This window comes from Urocitellus parryii, chromosome 3 (genome assembly GCF_045843805.1).
Source record: "Urocitellus parryii isolate mUroPar1 chromosome 3, mUroPar1.hap1, whole genome shotgun sequence".
Taxonomy (NCBI): Eukaryota; Metazoa; Chordata; class Mammalia; order Rodentia; family Sciuridae; genus Urocitellus; species Urocitellus parryii.
Window position 1 is genome coordinate 217,868,742 of NC_135533.1, and position 20,081 is coordinate 217,888,822.

Consider the following 20,081-nt stretch of genomic DNA (forward strand, 5'->3'; position numbering starts at 1 on the left):
CTGACCAGGGCAGCGGGAAGGGCCCGCAGCACAGGGGGAGCCCTCTGCCGCGGCCTCGGGGCTGCGTGGGGGCGCCGGCTCCGGGGTGGGCGAGCGAGCCCTGGGCCTGTGGGAGCCCAGGAGCCTGGCGGGAGGGGAACCAACCCAAATCAAGAGACCTGCCGCCCTCGGACGCCACGGCCTCCCTGCCCGGGGCGCTGCGGGGCTGGCGGTGGACATCTGTGCTGTTCCGTAGGGAAGTGAACCTGAATTGGAGTTACCGAGGTAGCTGGCTAGAAACTGACCCCCCCACGCCACACGGTGCCGCACCGGGGCCGCCTCCCGGGGGACGCTGGTCACCACCGCCGCTGGGGCTTCAAGATACCAAGTTATTGCACTTTCAAAACAACCCACCTGCGGCGACCCGCCCGCCCCACCCATGGCTTCGGAGCCCAGCACTGTGGGCGCGGCGAGGGTCTCCAGGGAGGACGCATCGCGGAGAGCAAAGCAAGGGGACAGACGCATGTCGCTCAGTTGCGGTGGTCGCCAGGCCGCCACCCCCACGGCCAGGCCCCAGCTGGAATGGTCGCGGCCAGGCTCCTGGGTCCCTCCCATGCAGCCCCTGCCCTCCCGGGGCCTGGTGGCCGCAGCGGACTATGCAGAGCGGCCTTGTTGGAAGAGTTTGTCTTTTTGTCGGTTTCATTTTTCTTTTTCTCATTTTTTGAGTTTTTTTTTTTTTTTTTTTTTTTTTTTTGTCATTTTACTTTTTTTTAATCCCCGAGAGGAGAGTCCAGAGGTGCAGGTGCCAGGAGCCAGGGAGGGTGGAGAGGACAAACGGACAATGAAAAGAGAAGGAATCGCTGCTCCTCTGCGCCCGGCCGCCCGCCCTCCGCGTGGTCAGCACCAGGGAAATTTCAGGTCACGTGGCCGGCGGTCAGCAGGCCGGAACCAGGCCCTTCTGGAAGGGGCAGCGGCGCTTGGGCCGGGGTCCCTCCTCATCCTCATCCTCGTCCTCCTCTTCGTCGTCCTCTTCCGAGGATGACGAGCTGTCCAGTGTGAGGTCCACCACGTCGGTCCCGGGCTTGCCGTTCTCCACGCTGCCCACGGAGGCTGCCCCGCTGCTCACGCTGCCCAGGGTGCCACCGCTGCCGCCGTTGACACTGGGGGTGGGCAGGAGCCCGCTGGCATCTGAGGTTCCTGTGGGCAACGGGGACGTGGGCACTCAGGGGGCTGCGACAGGCACAGCAGGGGACCATGGCCATCACGCCCAGGGCCAGCCGCACCCACAGCCATGCAGGACAGGCGCAGGGCGCGGGACTCACCGAGCACCAGGATGGGGCCCTGGGGGCTGCAGCTCCGCTCCTTCTCGGTGCGGATCGGGCACCAGGAGCCGTCCACCAGGTACTCGATCTCATCGGCGTCCTCACACTCGCTCAGGATCTTGGAGAGGAGCCTAGGCGAGGGGGGGTGCTGATGCGGGCTAGGCCTCACCCCGGCCTCCTGCCCTCCACGGGCTCGCCGACTCCCCACCCATCTCTGCAGAGCTGGTTAAGACTGTACCCACCGGACCCAAGGGCTCGAGGGTGGAGGACTGGAGGGCCTTCTGCACAGGCCCTGGACGTGTGGCCCCAGGAGGCCGGCAGGCAGCTGGCCTGGCAGCCAAGGGTGCAGACAGGAGGCCGTCCCCAGTCACCCTGGAGGGTGGCCAGGGGGCCTGCGGCCTCATATCAGAGCACTACTCTGGGGCTGGGCACCACCAGGCGGTCGCCACTGGCCCGTCAACCCCCACCTCTACTGCACGACGCCCCATTTCACAGACGGGGAAACGGCCGAGAGGTGACCGCACGAGGAAGAGCAGAGCGGAGGCCAGCGTCGGAACCCCGAGCCTCTTGTGGCCTGCTCTCCAGGCAGACAGGACACTGAGGCTCGGGAGGGTGCACATGGCTCCAGGCCCTTAGAAGCTCGGGGGACAACGGGGCCACCTCGCTCCCACACTGCAGTTCCTGTGGGGCGTGCACTGCACACGGGGTCACTCTGCATGGGAACTTCCCGCCGTCCACAGAAGGGAAACAGAGGCCGTGGCAAGGACAAGAGCCTGAGGTCACAAGACTGGGCAGCTGGCTCTGGTTCCAGTTCTGCCCCCAGCACCTACTGGCCACGAGGCAGGTCTCCCCATCAGAGGAGGCACTGTGTCACGGGTAAGTCTGCACAGGGCACGCTGGCCACCGTGCCCCCAACCACAAGGGAGAAGCTTGTGCCACTCAGGGCCACCCTTGCAAAGGCCAGTGGGCCACTTCCATCCTGGCTGGCCCCCACTGCCACCCTCACCCGGGTCCCCAAGGCCTCTCCTGCTCTCCCGCAGCAGCAGCTGCCAGCAGAGGGCTCCTGAGGGCAGGTCCAGGGCAGATGGGCAGAGCCACAGGAGACACTAGGTGAACCCCCCAGGAACCTCCCGGCTGCCCTGCAACACCAGGGCTGAGGTGGCCGGGACCAGGCCCTCCGGGAAGCACAGCACCTGCCCAGCCCGCTGGCCTCTGCAGCCGGGGGCCACTGCTGCTCTGAGCTGAACCACCGGCTCCGGGCCTGGGGGAGGCGGGTGCCGGGCTGCACAGCTGCCAGGCTGGGAACAGAGCGGCCATTCAGGTCCAGCCCACGTGCCTGGTCCCAGGGGCCTCCTCACTCCACTTGGAGGCCAGTAGCAGCTCGGCCCTTCCAAGAAGGGCTCAGGCTCAGAACCAGTGAGACCTGGATTCGAGTCACTCTGGGCCAACCTCCTACAAGTTAGTGGTGGGGTCTGTGGGAGCACTCCCCTGAGGCTCAGTGTCCTCATCCGTTCAGTGGAGGGGCATCCTGGGGTGGGGCTCAGGGGTGGACGCCTGACAAGCATGTGAGTCCCGGGGCTCCCCCAGCACCGCAGAGCAACAGGCAGCACGAGAGTCAGAGGCAGGGCAGGTGCTTCAAAAGGGAGTCCACCCCAGGACCGCTGCCGGCCAGTGTCTCTGGCGACTGGGAGGTGGGGTGGGGTGGGGGAGGTAGAGGGGTGCAGCCAGCGCCTGGCAGGAGCCACCTCAGGTGCCAGGGACAACTGAGCGCAGTGTGTGGAACCTTGAGACCTGGGCAATCTCCCCACCCAGCAGAAAGGCCCGTCCCTGGCCAGTGCCACCAGGAGGGCAGGGCGTGACCAGCAGCTGTGGGCGCAGGGGCAGGGTGCTGTCTGCAAAGGGCTTCCAACTCCCGCAGGCTCAGTGCTGGCCCAGCAGGTGCCCACCTCACGGGGAAGAGCCCAGGCCACACCACAGCCTCCAGCACCTGCTCGCATGGGGCCAAGCCGTCCTTCCCTGCCCATGGCACTGGCTTCACGCTTCCCACAGCAGGGCCCAGGGAGACCAGGGGCTGCCCAGCATGGCACCTGGGATCCAGGACTTACCCGTCGATGATGAGCTGGTCATAGGGAGCTGGCTTGTCACACACTGGACACAGCCAGGTGGGCTTCTTCTCATTCATCTGCAGGTAGAAGACGGCGTCGAAGCACTGCAGGTGTGCGCAGGTCTCCGCCCGGCAGGGCACCGAGAGCCGCATCTTCACCAGCTGCGGGGAGGGGCGGGTGAGCAGGCCCGTGGGACACCGAGGGGACCCACTGGGGGGGATGGAGGATGCCCGGGGCCACGCGGCCCTGGGAGGGAGCAGTGCGGGGACCTGCCAGCCACTCACCGGGCAGATGAGGGAGACCCGCACACCGGTGGTGGCGATCTCGCTGTCGGGATCCAGGCGCAGCTTCTCCTTGACTACGTGGAGGGGGCAGAGGACAGTGTCAGAGGGGAGGGACGGGCAGCCTGGGTCACAGCCCACAGGACGCGCTCACTCCTAGAAGACGCTTCCCTGGTGGGGACCCAGGCTGGGCTGGGAAGAGTGTCTGAAGGAGGCTTCCACATAGTGAGGCTCAGAGGCCCTTCCGAGGCTGGAGGCCAGGGGATGTGGAGAGCTGCGGTGGGTCCCAGGGTCCATCTGGGCTGGGCAGGGCCCTGCCCTCCCACCTGCGAGACTGGGTTAGTGGAAGGGGCTGAGCAAGCCCAGGGACCTGTGGTGCGTTTCCAGCGGGCACCAGAATGCAAGGCCAGGTGGTTGGGCCCCACCAACTGCCCCTCCAAGGACAGGACCGCACAGCCCAGCCCCGCCCCGCAAGGCAGGCCCACGGAGAGGCCTCCCCAGGATGGCTTGGGCCTGTTCTTGTGAAGAAGGGCCACCAGAGACGACCAGCAGCTTCTCCAGGCCACACAGCCTGAGTGCCTGTGCTTGGCACCCCTGGCGGGCACCCAGGAAGCACACACTGCTCCTGCCCGCCGGGGCACCCAGCGCCTCTCGGGTGCTCTAGGTTTCATTACTCAACAACAGCAGCGTCGTGAGCACAGGAAGGAGGAAACAGCGGCCTCGTCCCCTGCGTGTCACCCTCAGCCAGCTATGACCCCACCTTGCCTGAATGCCAGGCCAGAGCCACCCATGGCAGCCTGAGGGCTCGCTGGGGGCACAGGCCCTGGGAACAGGGCCCCAAGTCCTCGGCCCCTGTGGGCCGCAGCCTGCTCCCCCCGCAGCATGGTGCAGAGGCCTCCCTGGTGCCACAGCCCCCAAGCTGACTTGCTAAGCCTGGGCTCACACACTGTCAAGGCCACCCCTCACGCCCAGGAAGGAGGGTCCCGGGTACCAGGGCGGCCGCCAGCCCCCGCCACCACTCACCCAGCGCCTTGCACAGCTCCGGGTGCTTGACCCCGATAGTCCTCAACCTCTGCAGCAGCTCCGCCGAGGTCAGCTGCCGCACCAGGTACAGGGCCACCGAGTAGCTCTGGGGAGAGGGCAGGGGTCAGCCCAGCAGGGCCAGGCCAGGGGGAGGCGAGGATGGGTAGGGGAGGCCCGCTCACCTTGCCGTAGTTCCCCCAGGTGACGGTGATGCGGTTGGTGGCTGAGGACAGGTACATGAGGTGGGTGAGGTTGATGGGGCGGCAGGGCCTCTTGGGCTCCACTCCGGGCTTGTTGGAAGGGTAGTAGCCCTGCAAGGGGACGGCTGCTCAGGGCACTTGGGCCAGCGGTGTCCCCCCCGCCCCCCCCCCCAACCCACCGAGCAGGGCCGCGGCTCACCGGGACTGAGCAGTAGCTGTGGTTGACCTTCACAGCGATGTTGGGCGGGTACTGGTCCTCCTGCGGGCAGCTGGCGTCCGAGTAGCAGATCCTGCAGCAACAACAGGGACAGCTGTTCTGGGGGCTGGGAGCCACTGCTGGTCCCCACACAACGACGGGGGTCAGAGGGTGGGACAAGGGGCCAGCAGTGCAGGGCCTGGGGTGCAGTGCGTGACGAGGACATGGCAGCGGGGTGAGGGTGGGAGGGCCGTGGCCAGGGCGGGTGGCCGCGGCCCGGCTGCAGACGTACCTCAGGACCACCTGCACGGCCTTGACTCCGGGCTGCAGCTCCCTGCACCGAGCGGACCAAGGAGAGAGGAGGTCAGTGGGGGAGGGGCCAGCACGCCCGCCACCCGCCAGCTGGACCGCGTCTTGTCGGGGAGCCAGCGGCACCCTCGGCAACGTCACCAGCCGAGGGGCTCCCCGGAGGACACCAGCCACCCTGGCCCGCGCTGGGAAGACGAGTCGTCCCAGGCGAGGGGCGCATGCCCGGGGCAGGCTCTGCGTGGCGCTGCGCGCAGCAGAGGCCTGAGCAGGAGGGGCTGTGGCAGTGAGGCTCACACCCCAGGAAGAGGAGGCTCAGTGGGTCCCCAACCTCTGCCAGGCCACCCAGCCTCTGTGGCCACTGCACTAGACAAAAGCCATGACCAGTTTCAAGAGCCAGGATGAGGGGCTGGGGGACCTTGGACCCATAAGCAGGCAGGGACTCAGACGTGGGTTGTGACCCTGGCCCTGCACAGGCCCCCAGAGGAGCTGGCCCAGTGACCTCTCCTGTCTCTGCTTGTGGTGCTGGGAATGGAACCCAGTGCCTCACATGGGACACACACAGGCTCTGCCTGAGTGCACACTCAGCGGGACCTCCCGGCCTGAGCGTCTGCTGGTCCTGGAAGATAGATGGGGTGCTCCTGGGAACCCCTCTGGGTGGAGGGCGAGGAGCACCCAGCAGTGCCCGGCACACACGCCATCTGACAAGGGCTCCCCAGCGGGGCTTGTGTCTCAGCTGGACGTGCGAAGGCTTCAGAGAGCCCTCGGGGGCCCTGCTCCACCTGTTACAGCTCAGGTGCCTCATCTGGGCTGACCCTGCCTCCAGGGGATAGGAGGGGACGTCCGGGGACACGTGGTGTCACAACTGGGGAGCTCCTGGCCGAGGGATGGAGCCAGGGGTGCTGTTCAGCACCTGGCAGCCCAGGACAACACCCACAGAACCACCCAGCCCCGCCCACAGCATCTTGGGTCCCTTGTGAAGGGGGACAAGGAGTCCATGTTGGAGCTGAAGGGTGCGTGCCAACACTGAGCACGTGGCCCTGGACGTGAGGGGTGGCTCTCGGCCCCGCGGCGGCCCTGCAGGCATTGGGCGGCACCTGGAGTTGCGGATCAGCTCCACCTGCCGGGGTGTCAGGGCGAAGATGCACGGGCTCTCCTGCAGCTTCTCGCTGTTCTGTGGGACTGAAGACGAGTGGGGTCAGGGCCACGTCTGCCCCGAACCTGACGCAGGCACCCACATGCAGCCACGTCTCTGAGCCCCTCTCCAGACCAGGAAACAGGAAGTGGGAAGCCAGAGCCAGTGGGCTCCTGTGAACGTGGCAAGACTGCCCAGGGCCCCTGGTGTGGGAAACTTGATCTTGTCCCCTTGCAGGAGGAGGGGAGGACAACCCAGCTGGGCCCTGGCCTGGCTCCCTGCATGCTTTCAGAAACTGGCCCCAACTCAGGGACCACAGGCCTGTAAAGACCACAGCGGCTGGTCACAGTGGGACCACATGTGGGGCCTCGCTAGAGATCATGAGAACCTCCTAGGGCCAAGGACAGGAAGGTCCTGAGAGGTGGCGCCATGCCGGGGGCACAGCTGTCCTTCACGCTCCACTGTAGCTAAGGCCACGGGGCAGAGAGGACCTTTCAACCAAGTGCGAAACACAACAGAGCAACACTTGCAGGCGCAGCCAAAGCAGTTCCCGGAGAGGAAGTGGATTTCAGTTTCTATTTTGTGGGGCTGGGGATGGAACCAGGGCTCCACCACTGAGTCACAGCCCCAGTGCTCTTTATGTTTTGAGACAGAGTCTCACTAAGATTCCCAGGCTGGCCTTGAACTTGCCATCCTCCAGCCCCAGCCTCCCAAGGAGCTGGATGGCAGGCACAGGCCACAGGTCCTGGCCCAGAGAAGATGTAAGATGAAAGGTGCAGGCTTCCTCCAGGAGCAGCTGGAAGAAGAAGGGCAAGTCCAAGCCAAAGCCACTGGAAGGAAGAACATACTCGAGAAAAAATGAAAACCAAACAGGAAAGATGATCAAAGCCAAAAGCTCGACTTTCGCCAGATTGAGCGAAACAATGGCGTTGACCAAGGCTCTCACCATCAGCAACCGACCAGCAGCCTCCCGCTCGGCAGGCACCGCGCCACCTTAGATACACGGTGGGGAGGCTCCTGGCCTGGGGCAGAAACCGAACACCGCTCCACGGAGACCTTCTGCAGGGAGGCAGAGCTGCAGGCCCAGCCCAAGGATCCCAGCCACAGCGAGCCGGGGGTCCCAGCCACAGCGAGCCGGGGGTCCCAGCCACAGCGAGCCGGGCACCGGGGCGCTCAGGCTGCGCTGGGACTGGCTCTGGCCTGCCAACCCTGCCTAGAACTTTCTGAAACCCAGATCATGAGGCTAGATGACACGGGACAGGACACCCGTTCCACCTAAGAGCAACTCGGGCCCAGAGCCAGGAGGCCTGCGCCTCCTCACAGGTCCGCTTCTTGGGGTGCCCACCACTACTGGGTCTGTGTTTAGGGCCCAAAGGTGACTGTGGTGACAGCCATGATGCTGCAAGCCAATCCCGACTGCTCGCTGAGGGCCTAGCAGGTCTCTGGATGAGTGCCACCTAACTGTGAAGGGGGTGCACACAGGCCACCTGCAGATAAGCCTGGACCTGCCCAGGGGCCTGGGGGGCAATTATTCTGGAGGCAGGAGGGGAGGCCTCACAAGGTGACACCTGAGCTAGGCCCTGAAGACCAGGCAGGAGATCAAAATGCCACCCCCACCCGTTCCTCCCTGCAGCTGCTCCGGGAGAGCAGGAGAGGAGGGCAGGTCCCCAGCAGGCGGCTCAGAGTAGTGAGAAAGGACTGTGAGCCCAGTCACCAAAGACACAGCACCCGCCCTTCCCCGAGGGGCGGCCACTTCTAGGTGACGCCAGGCAGGCAGCGTGCTGGCTCAGGGCCTGGGGTCGGCCCTGCACACCTCTTCCGCTGTACCGCTGGCCCAGGTCCTGATGCTGCTCCCAGCAGCCGGCAGAGGTGAGTTGTCGCCTGGGCTGTGACACAGCCCCGTCCAGAAAGGCTGGTGTCTCCTCTAAAACTGTGTGCCTTGGCCACACTGGTCAGAAGCAAGGACACACTGCCTGGTGTCCAGGGCCAAGCTCCCTCCTCCCCATCCTGCTACATACCCCTCCCTTGGCCAGTCCCGGAGGCTGTTCCCAAACACCGCAGGCACCCAGAGGCCGGGCCCTCGGGCTGCCTTCCCTGGCTCCGATCAGTGCCCTGAACTCTCACCAAGAGCTGCAGATGGGGAGCTCCCGGCCACTCAACCCCCCACCTACCCTGTTCCCACCGCCACTCCCCCTCATTCCTCAGGCCCAAAACACTCCAGGACCCCTGTCCACCCAGACCACGGGCCCAGCCACCCAGTCTCCTCCTCAGGACCCCATCAGCTGAAGACATCCTGCCTCAGGGCCTTTGCACTTCCTGGTCTCTCTTCTGGAACATTCCTCCCACAACTACCTCCATGGCCCTCTGTCTTCCCTTGCACAATCGCCACGGAATAAAACGCTTCCCTGAGCCCCTCATTGAAAACCTGCAACCGCCACGCCTGGCTTTTCTTCACAACCCTGACCTCCTGGGAACTGACCGACCTCCCCACAGACCTCCTGCTCTCCCTTGTAGGCCCACATTGGCATGAGGTCCACAGGCGACGCTGGTGTGTGTGGGCACACGGCGGGTGTGGGGGGGGCGTCACACACAGGCACCTCATCAAGGCAGGACTCTGAGGAACCAGAAAGCACTGGTTCCCCGGACTCCAAGGAGCCAGAGGGCACGAGCAGGGCAGCGACCAGCAGGTGCTCAGCCCGAGGGTCACACACAGCCCGCCCCTCATGGCCCAGGAGCGGAGGGAGGTGCAGGGACCCTGGACCAGCTGGACCCAGGGACCCACAGCCATCAGGCGCCTGGTGGCAGGCGCAGGGCCTGGAGCCTGCTCTGATGAATGTTTAATGCCCGGCAGATGCTCAGGGAGAGCGGGGCGGCAGAGCCCACACCTGGGCCTCTCGGGCGGCTGGATTACAGCGGGCAGATCCCTTGCGGGGCCTGGACTCTGCAGTGAGTACGTGCGGCACCACACAAGCTGAGGGAGGCAGCCGACGATCAAACACCCAATCAGACAGGCGTCTCCCTCCCCGAGGCCCCGCTCCCAGGCTGAAGCGCCCACCCGCTGCACACACACAGGCTCCTCGGCTCCCACCAGACCTCTCCGTGGGCCTCCACACTGCCCGCTACTCTCAGCCCTGCCCAGCAGGATGCTCCCCTCGCCAGAGACCCCAGGGTGCCAAGCAGGTCCTGGACAGCACCCCAGGCAAAACCAGGACAGGGTCTGTCAGTGGGCAGCACCAGAGGCTCAGCCCAGCACTGTGGCCAGGCTGGACAGCGCCAGGCGGGGGCTGCATCTAACCCCCACTAGGGCCTGGGGGTTCCAACCCTGAACCCTGGCTTCCACACCCAGCCTGGTGCTGGGGCTGCTAGGTAACCGGCAGCCGGCTCCAGCACGTGGCCCTGGATGCTGCTCAGCTCTGCATCTTTGCCTGTGCAGTGCCCTGCCTGTGGCCCCAGCCTGTGCCCCCAGCCTGCTCTAGCCGCCCCCCGGCGCTAGGTTCCATTCTTAGCACCACATAAAAATAAATATTTAAATTCATAAATGTACTGTGTTCATCTACAACTAAAAAAAAAGACATTAAGCAGAGCATGGTGACACTGGCCTATAATCCGGGCAACTCAGGAGGCTGAGGCAAGAGGATCACAAGTTCAAGATCAGCCTCAGCAATTTAGTAAGACCCCGACTCAAAACAAAAAATAAAAAGGGCTCGGAATGTGGCTCAGTGGTTAAGTGCCCTGGGTTAAGTTCAGTACCATTAAAAAAAGAAGAAAAAATGTTGAAAAATGAGACCACGGGCTGGAGATGTGGCTCAAGAGGTAGCGCGCTCGCCTGGCATGTGTGCGGCCCGGGTTCGATCCTCAGCACCACATACCAACAAAGATGTTGTGTCCGAAAAAACTGAAAAATAAATATTGAAATTCTCTCTCTAAAAAAAAAAAAAAATGAGACCATGGGCTGGGATTGTGGCTCAGCAGTAGAGCACTCGCCTAGCATGTGTGAGGCCCTGGGGAGAGTTCTCAGCACCACATAAAAATAAATAAATACAATAACGGTACTGCATCCACCTACAACTAAAAAAATTACATGAGACCAGCCTGGTGTGGTGACCCTTGCCTGTAATCCCCGCAGTTTGGGAGGCTAAGGCAGGAGGATCCAGAGTTCAAAGGCAGCCTCAGCAATGGCAAGGCACTAACAAGCAACGTGGTGAGACCCCGTCTCTAAATAAAATCCAAAACAGGGGATGTGGCTCAGTGGTTGAGTGCCCCGAAGTTCAAGCCTTCGTTACCCCTCCTTAAAAAAAGAGAGACCAGCCGGGCATGGTGGCACACACTACAAGGCCAGTGACTGTGGGGGGGAGGACAATGCAGGCTTGAGGACAGCCCCGGCAGGTTAGCAAGGCTTTAGCAACTCGCCAAGACCCTGTCCTGTCTCAAGACCAAAAATAAAACTGTAAAGAATGGGGAAGTAGCTCAGGGGAAAGTGCCCTGGTATTCAACCTCCAGAACAGCAGCAAAAAGTAAAAACAAAAATAAACAAAGCCCAGACAGACAGGAGACCCAGAAGAGTGCACCGGGCCCCACAAGGTCTGCAGCCCCCAGACTCGTCAGCCTCCACTCCTCCCCAGCCCACCATCCCTGGGGGTTCAGGAAACTGTCCCTCCTCCTGGGGCACCCCACCCTTGGGCCACAATGGCCTCCACTCAGTCCTGTGAGGGAGCCCTCTAGACGCCAGGCCCCTGCTCTCCTCGGTCCTCTGCCTGGAGTCCGTGCCCTGCCCCCCTCTATCTATGCCTGGCCAATTCCTCGGCCTCAGGTCTAGGCTGGAATACCGCCTCTTCCAGGAAGCCCTCCTGCCAGCTCCCCCACAACAGCCCCCAGCCCACCCCCCACGAGGACAGCCACACCCCAGTCCCCTCTAGTGCCTGCTGGGCGGCACCGGGGTAAGGAGATGCCAACACCGTGTCTGGCATCAGGGCAGTGCTGGCGCAGTGCTGGCCAAAGGGCTTAAGAGCCCAGAAAAGGGGCACACATGTGCCCTGCACACAACATAGCAGCACCAGACCAGAGCCCCTAGCCATCACTGACGCTGACCCTGGGGACAACCCAGGGGCCACTCACCCGCCCATGGTGGGCTGCAGTGCTGCCTCAGGACGCCAGGAGCAGGATGCCAGGAGCCAGCAGCTCTGGTGGCAGTGAATTTCCCTCCTCTGCCCTGGTCTCATGAGGGCGCCTCTTGGGCACGCTCTGGGAGGAGGGTCTGGGCCCCTGGTACTGCCTGGCCCTTCTCTGCTGAGGTCATCAATGGCCTTCTGCCTAGGCTCACCTGCCCAGGCTCCCCTTGCTGAGGGCAGGGTTCCAAACCTGACCTCCCAGGAGGCAGTGCAAAGTCCAATCTGCTGGGAATGAGGTCAGGACAGGGAGGATGGACCAGGGCTCTGTGTGACCTTGGGCAAGTCTCCTGACCTTTGGAGGCACCAGTCCCACACCCCATGGAGCCACCCATCTGCTTCCCAGCCCTCCCAGCTCCTGGTCTGCGCCAGCGCCCACCCCTCCCCCACCCAGCATTCCACTCGAGGTGATTTATGGCTCCCATCCGCCCGGTGCAGCCTGCAGCCCAGAGCCAGCCGCAGCTCTACTGGGGAGTCCACTTGGGCATGTGGGTCTTGTTTTGGTTAGTGGGTCGTGGCCGGGGCAAGGAGGAAAGAGAAGCTGGCAGAGCTGGGCCTCTAGAAGCGGGCAAACCATGGAAGGCTGGGGGCTGGGACACAGAACCGTGGGTTCTGGAACTGAGGGAGCACTGCCTTGGATCCAGACTCTGCCGTGGCACCTACGTGCACAGGGCATGGGGTCCCGGGGAGGCAGCGCGCTCTGCTGGGAGAGGCTCCCCCAGACTGGAGCACACAGGGGACTCTGGGGAGGAAGGCAGGGCGGGTCGGCCTCTTTGTTCTGAGCAAGAGCAGAATGCTCCTGGTGGAGCCAGGGGAGGGGGCTCTCCCGGAGATCAGGTGACCAGATCTGGGGGGACAGGGGCACAGCAATGCATTGTGGGGCAGCAGCCTGCAGGAAGCAAGCCCACAAGCCAGCAGGAGATGAGGCTGGATACTCAGGTTCAAAGTCCCCTCCAGCCCGTCCCCTCGGCACCCAGGCTGGGGGACCCAGCCTCCCTGTTGCTCAAGTCATTCTGGAGACCTCTGGAGTTCAAGACGCCACTTTGACCTTCAGAACCGTCCAGCTCTCCCAGAACCCCAGGGAGATGGCTGCCAGCACCCAGAGTGGGCTTGGCCAGGGGCCAGCAGCACAAACTTGGAGGACACTGGTCCCCAATGCACCCGTGACTCTGGACAGGTGCTCCTGGGCCAACCTACTTCCCAAAAGACTCTGCCGGAGCGTGCAGCCTCAGTGGACTGCTGAGGTCAAGGCTGCCCTTCCTCCCTTCACTTCCTGAAACCCCATCAGGGACCAGAGTCCCTCCCCCCCAGTCCCACCAGGACAGGAGGTCCAAGGGTGGTCAGTGGGAGGGAGATGCGGCCTGCACCCCCTCCTGGCTCCAAGCTCCTGAGCAGGAGAGGGGTCTGGCTAGAGCTGAAATGTGCATGCCCGACAGGGGCCCCTGGTCCTCACTGGTGGCCAGGCAGGATGCTGGGTCAGCAGGGTGGATGAAGAGGGGTTCTGAGCTGCAGCCAGGAAGAGGCATGGCCTCTGCTGCCCACCTGCAACAGGCAGGTACAGACTCTGTGAGGACATAAGGGCTGACTGGAAAGGGCGGAGGTGGCAGTAGGGCCCTTAGAGCAGGCCACAGGATAGGGACCCTGCAACCCTAAGTGGGGTGCTAGAAAGAATGCCTGCATTCTTGCTAGCTGCATGCCCTTGCTGCATGCCCTGCGCCTGGCACTGCACTGGGACCCCACCCATCATTCTCCACTACTTACAGGAACTAACAAACTGGACGGGAGATGGAGGCGGGTGGGAGAGACAAAGGGTGGGGGTCTCCCGGCATGCTCAGGAGCCTGGTAAAGTCTGAGCGCCTGGACAGGGGTCCAGCAAAGGCCCCTTATACTCCCCTCCCCATTGGGGGGCCTGGGAGGCTGGATGCTCTGCCCGCCCATGAGCCTGGGGCTGTCCAGGCCTCCTCAGCCCTGAGCCCAGGCCAGGGACTGGCTGAGCCCAGAGTCAACACCCATGTTTGGCCTGTGTGTATGAGGCTTCCGGGAGGGCCCAGGGCGTGCCTACACCATCCTGACCAGCCCTGGCCAAGCCTTCAGATGAGGCAGCAAGGTCACGGGCCTGTCTATAGCTAGGTACAGTGAGATCCTGATGTCAGTGATGGGGAGTGAATAAACAAGAGGACCTTGGAGCCCTGCTGGTCTCCTCCACCTGACTGTCCAGCCTCAGAGAAGTATGTGGAAGCCTGGCCTCACCTTGGCCCAAGGGCTGTCAAGGACTAGTCCTGAGGCTGGTGCCTGAGACAAGAGCCTTTGGAGGAAGGGAGCAGGTCAGACACAGCTCTTCAGCCCCTTTTCCACAAGGACTCGGCACATGAAGCCAGCCACGGTCTGGCGTGGCGCCCTGCCACGCTGTACCAGAAGCACCCATGTGAGCAACAGAGCACGGCCAGAGTGAATGTGTGGCCCGTCGGAGGTCAGTTATCAAGCAGAGTGTGGCAGTCAGGCGTGCAGACACGCACCTGCAGGCCCAGCTACCTGGGAAGCTAAGGCAGCAGGATCACTTGAGCTCACAAGTTCAAGGCCTAAGCAACACCACAAGACCCAGTATCTGTCTGTCTGTCTGACTGACACACACACAGAGACGCACCGCCTGGTTTCTAGCTCAGCCTTGCCTTTACACAGGAGTGTCCTGGATCCCCCTCCATTTCTCCTCTCTCCCTGAGAACACAAGCTCTAGGACAAGCAAGCCACCGTGCTCGGAGGACACCCAGACAGCCCACTCAGGGGCCACAGGGCACCATGGCAAGGGACCCAGGCCTGTGGGAGACCACTTGAGGAAGCGGCTCCCTCAGCCCTGGCCAGGCCTTCAGATGAGGCAGCCCTGGCACCGGGAGCTCCTGACAACAGGCTCAGGCTGTGCTTCCAGGGACTGACAGCTGATTGACACCTGTCATTTAAGTGCTAGGCTTGAGGGCGATCTGCTACATGACAACAACAGTTAGAGGCAGTCCCCTCGCTGCCTGGAAAGGAAAGCCCCAGGTCCCTCCCCACGTGCCACGCCACAGCCACGTGTGAGGCGGGCTGTGTGGCTGGAGGGTGCTGAGTCGGGAGGCGCCACTCACCTAGCTCGGTGGGCTTCAGCAGCTCGTCCAGCATGTTAAAGAAGGGCAGCTTCACCAGGCGGACTTCTGGTTTGAGGGTCTTGGTGGGCAAACGTCCGAGTCCGTTTAAGTACTTCCCATAGAGAACAGGGTAGTCAATGTTGGGGCCCGACAGGGGAGTCCTGGGCACTGTGCTGGCCCGGTCGTAGGCCGAGTGCATGGTCAGCGGGTCCAGGGGCCGGTGGGGCTGCGGGCCCGGCTCTGCGCTCTTCTTGGCGTAGCGGGTCTCGTACAGCTCTTTGATCTTCTTGAACAGCTCGGGGCTGCAGTCGAACTGCACCAGCTGCAGGGCCCTGGTGACGAGCTCGTGCTTCAGCCCGCTCTTGCTGCGGCCCACGAATCCCAGCAGCATCTGGAGGTCGGAGACTCGGAAACTCATCACCATGTTCTGAAGAAGAGCAACCACACACATGCTCTCAGAGGCCAGAGCTGGCGACATCAGGGGCGTCATGCGGCGGGGGCTGGAAACCAGGACTGCTGCAAAGTCACACCCCCCAGGACTGGCAGCTTCTGTGGGCTGCCAGCTCACCCTCCCCCACCGCCCCCCCAAACTCCTAGGCGGCACCACTGTGGCAGAGCGCCGGCTCCCCACCCCCACAGTCTAGTTCAGGCGCCCTCTTCAAGTCTGAAAGCACCCCAGACAGGAACTGGGATCTCATCCTGCCGTGGGAAACGGCCCCTGCCAGCTCCTGGCCAGCAAACACTGACAACCGCTCCTGAGTCTCCACTCTCTTCTTCACGGGCCAAGATAACAATCTGCACCTAGTGGGGACCCTGGGAGGGGCCAGGTGAGGCAACCCACACAAAGCACCGGTGGGGCGAGTGCTCACCCGGCCTAGCCACAAACACGCTGCCTGGCGTGGAAGAGCGCAGCCACAGCTACTTACTGCTGTCACCTGCAGGACAGCCGCACACCCCTCACGCTTCGCTCTGAGCCTTAGAATAGCCCTGCCAGGGGAGCAGGAGTGCCCCCAGGGGTGGCATGGGGATCAAGGCCTCACTGAGGCTGGGGATGGCTCCTCTCTGATGCCTCCTCCCCACTGGCACTGACACAGCTGGGTACTGATGAGGCAGGGACTCCTCTGGGTGTTGTGGGCACTGGGCCAAGTTGTCCCATGGGGGGGCACTCTGGGCCCAGCAGGGTGCTAAGCAGATCCTGGTCTCCACCTGCTCCAGGTCAGGAGCTCCCAGGCATGACCGCCGTACATGTCCACAGTCACGGGCCCTGGCTGAAGGCTGCTGAGGGGCCCAGTAGCCACACAGTCTCATGTCTGGTGCCACAGTCAGGAAGGGGGATTGGCAGGATCCGGCACTGACTTCCTGTCCAGGTCTCTCTGGCTAAATCAAACAGAGCTCTACAGTCCCAGTGTCTGACCTGCTGGCTCTCGGGGTACTCTTTCTCAAGAGCCGGCCACCAAAGGCCGTGAGGACTCCCTGAGAGGGATGCAAGCCAAGTGTCCTCAAGGGATGGGCCAGGGATCACCTGCTGAGCCCTTAAACCAGCCTGGGATAGATAAGTTGTGGTGGAAAGAAAACCTCCAGGGAAGGCAAACAGCATGAGCAACAAGACTGGTCGGGAGGCTGGCACACAGGGCCTCGTGCCCACAGGAGCCCGCAGCCACAGACACCTGCCTGGGACAGCAGAAGTAGGAGCTTCCAGAGCCCCACCAGGTGTTCACAGAGAGGCCTGGGTGTCACAGGCCTCTGCAGCCAGTCTCTGGCCACTTAAGAGTGAGGCAGGAGGTTAACGCAGCCCTGTAAGCAGAAGCCTGCTGGCCCCCTACCTTGGGACTGACTTCCTACCTTGTGCAGTAAGAAAAAGACTCGCAGACAAAATGTGTCTCCTGGAAAAGACCCAAGCCCTTAGAAAGGAGGGGAGGTGCTGACAGATGAGCGCTGACCCTGGTGATCAGCCAAAAGCCCACAGCCCTGCTGACATTATCCACTGGAGCCCCTGTCCACCAAGGTCCAGGCTCTCCAACCAAGCTGGACATCCCAAGCCCAGTGAGCATCCAGCACACCCCTCTCCTGCCATATGCTCTCGACTCGAATTTCTCCGCAGCTGCTGCCACCAAGAAACCTGTCCTTGACACTGAGGAGGGGGGCTGTAGAGGGAGCCAGGGAAGACAAATATTCAGGAAGAAGCTTGGAACACTCCAAGATCACTTCCTGCCCAGCTTCATCCGGATCCGCCTGCCTGTCAGAACTGTGTTTATAAACAGTGCCAGGCCCCGAGGGCCAGCACAGTTTCAACTCTTGACTTGTTTGGGAACCACATGGGGACACATCAGCCAACACAAAGCAGCGGCACCTGGCCTCTGCAGCATGGGCTCCTCTGAGCCTTGGGTGTGTGTGGGGGGGTAAGGCCCCCTCCATGAAAATGCACATGTGTACCAACACTGCAGACCCCACCCTCAAGCCTTCTTGGGGCCTCAAGTGAAGGCTTAGACTTATTCACCAATAAGTCCCCACACCCTCCCCTTGGAGCAGCCCTTATGCACACCAAACAACAAAATCTCCAGCCATTCACACGATGAGCTAGAGAAAGCTCCTGAAAAAAGGGTGCTTTTCAATGACATTTAAGGTATTTGAGATAGTAGCAAGAGACCCCAAGAGACAGAGGTGCCTAGGGCCTGGGAAGCTATGCTGCAGCCCCAAACTCCCCTCAACAGAGGCTCAGGGCTTAGGGAACTTAAAAGAAGGGTCACCTTGGCTTAATTGGAATGGGGGGGCCCAGCCACCAGAGGATCAAGCAGAGTTCATCATATTGTATTTCAAGGCCCTGGAAGATGTAAGAATGCAGCCCCAGCCCCTCCGCCAAAGTGCGGGCGGTCCAGAGTTCAGACCTCCTCATCTTCAGGGCAGATCTCTACTTCCCAAAACCCCAGAGAGGAAGTGTGCGTGGTATGGGTCTGGGGGAGTACTCTGGGGGGCAGTATACCCTATTATCACAGAGCCTGAGGGTTGCCTTTTGGCTCCCAGTGGGCAGAGAAGGATGGAAGCAAGGAAAGGGAGGAGTGAGGAGGAAAATGCACTGGCAGGTGCACTGACCAGAGGGAGGGAAGACCAAAGGCTGGTATCCCCAGCTCCCAAGGAGCAGTGGTCTTGGGCACAATTCTGAAGCAAGAAGGATCAGACACAAGGATGCTGGCCCCCCACCTGGGTCCCAGGGATGGAGATGTTAAATGAGGTCCCAAGCTAGGAGACGGAAAAAGCAGTTACAGAACACTGAACCTAGACCAGAGAATGGGGCACAGAGTGAGAGCCTAAAGAGATCTATCCTGGAACCAGTTGGAGACCCTCCAAAGATCAATTTAAGAGAACAAGCAAAAAATGGAAGTCAGAGCAAGGACATAAGGGCTCTGGGCCTGAGCAAGGAAGAGGGAGTCTGATCTAACAAGCGGACTTACTGGACAGGGGAGTCTGAAGATTACCTCTAGGACAGCACCTGGTTCTGGAGTGCGGAAATGTGCGCTCCGCGAAGGAGAGGTGCGCTCCCAAGGGTCAGCCAGAAGGCAGAGCTCAGGATCCAAGGCTGAAGAGGACTTCGGAAGACCTCTGAGCAAGAACCGGGTCAGCGCTCCACTCGATGGGGAGGGCAAAGGGTGGGCCCAGTGTCCCCCAGGTGTCAGGAGGGGGCGGGGCGCTGGGGCTCACACCGAGGCTGAGGTTCCAAACCGAACTCGCGGCGCAGACGTATGCGGTGTGGGCTGGTTTCGGACCCTGGCTCAGCCACCCAGGTGCTGACAGGGGTGACAGAACACCACTTCGGAGGTCCGGGGACACTATGAGCAGGGAGTCACCGACCCCAGGCTGGTCTGCACGCCGGGGGAGATGAGACCCGTTTACAAGCTCTCGGTGCGAGCAGACAGAAACTACCCACAGCCGAAGAGCCCGGAGCCCTGCTCGGGGCGCGGGGTGCCCACCCGCCCCGCTGTCCGCGGGGACTGAGCCTGCAGCGGGGAGGCGCGGCCTTCTCGGTGCGCAGGGACGCCGGGACCCTCGCCGCTGGGGTCGGCCGACCCGACCCTGCCTCCAGCGGCGGACCGACCGGCGGGAACACGGCGGCCAGGGCAGGGGGCCCCGCCCCCGGCCTCCCCGCCCCCCGCCCGCACTCTGCGCCCGGGGCCGACGGGGCCCGGAAGGGCAGCCTGGGGCGGGCCGCGCCGCGAGGCCCCGAGCGGAAGGCGCAGACCTCGGCCCGCCGCCCAGCCCCCGCCCCGCCGCCCGCACAGCCCGGCCAGCGCCGCCGCCACTCACTCACTTTGGCCTCCACCAGCTCTGCCGCCATCTTGGCCACCAGCGTCCCCCGCGCCGGGAGCCCCCAGCCGTCGCGTCACGTGACCGCCCGCCACTCGCGGGCGGGGCCGCCTCCCCGGCCAATTAGCACCGGCGCGCGCTCCTCCCCAGGGCGCGCGCCGCAGTGCAGTGCGCACGCGCGCGCGGCCGCCGCCCGAGCCTGGAGCCAATCAGATCCGCCCGACGTCGAACCTCTCCCCCTTCCCCCGTTTCGCTCGCGGCGACCACGCCCACTCCTGGCGGTGTCTGGCTTCTTAAAGGAGCACGCGCCCCGCGCAGGTGGGGGCGGGGTCACGTCGAAGAAGGGAAAGAGCGAGTGGGCGGTGGTGGCGACGACCCTACCGCCGGGTATCAGGATTCCCTGCGCGCGCCGGCCGCCAGGTGCACGCCAGGTCTGCGGGCGGCGCCGTTGGAGGAGGGGACGGTTGCTCAACCGCAGGGTCGCCGGTGCGTGCAGTGGGGAGCCGCGCAGCGCGGTGCGAGCCCCGCGGGTCGCACGCGGCCCACATCCGGGCCCTGAGTGCACGTGGGGCGCGGTTCCGCACCCCGGCGGGCCCCCGGCTGGGAAAGGCGGGACCTCCCGCGGCTCTCGGGCTCGTGGCCACTCCGGGGCGGCGACCGTCCCTCCACCTCTCACCCCGCGCCCACACCCGCCTCCAACCGGGGAGTCGCACGGACCGGGACCTTCCCGCCCCGCTCTCTCCGTGCTCCCCAGAGCCCACAGACGCGCAGCAGCAGGAAGTTGGCGCTGGCCTGTCACCCGGTCCTGGGGAGGGTGGGGCGGCGGGACAACCCTAGACTCCAGGCCTCCGGAGCAGCTTCACCGGACCCCGCCTCAAAATGCAAAGGGCTGGGCTGTGGCTCAGGGTTCCCTGGAACCCCCCAAGGGAAGCGAACTGGCGCCACTCAGTG

At 63.4% G+C, this 20,081-nt stretch overlaps 1 protein-coding gene across 1 annotated transcript; it reads right to left on the bottom strand.

The window, feature by feature from the left end:
• Positions 1-748: 748 nt before the first annotated feature.
• On the bottom strand, positions 749-19,246 carry Pias4 (protein inhibitor of activated STAT 4). The gene is made up of 11 exons (XM_026404430.2): positions 19,135-19,246; positions 14,832-15,258; positions 6,510-6,594; positions 5,399-5,440; positions 5,110-5,200; positions 4,893-5,021; positions 4,711-4,816; positions 3,691-3,764; positions 3,407-3,567; positions 1,302-1,432; positions 749-1,176 (listed from the first exon to the last, which is right to left on the bottom strand). Exons 1-11 carry the CDS (start codon positions 19,159-19,161, stop codon positions 914-916), a joined length of 1,536 nt encoding a protein of 511 aa, XP_026260215.1. The 5' UTR covers positions 19,162-19,246; the 3' UTR covers positions 749-913.
• Between the last annotated feature and the right edge of the window lie 835 nt (positions 19,247-20,081).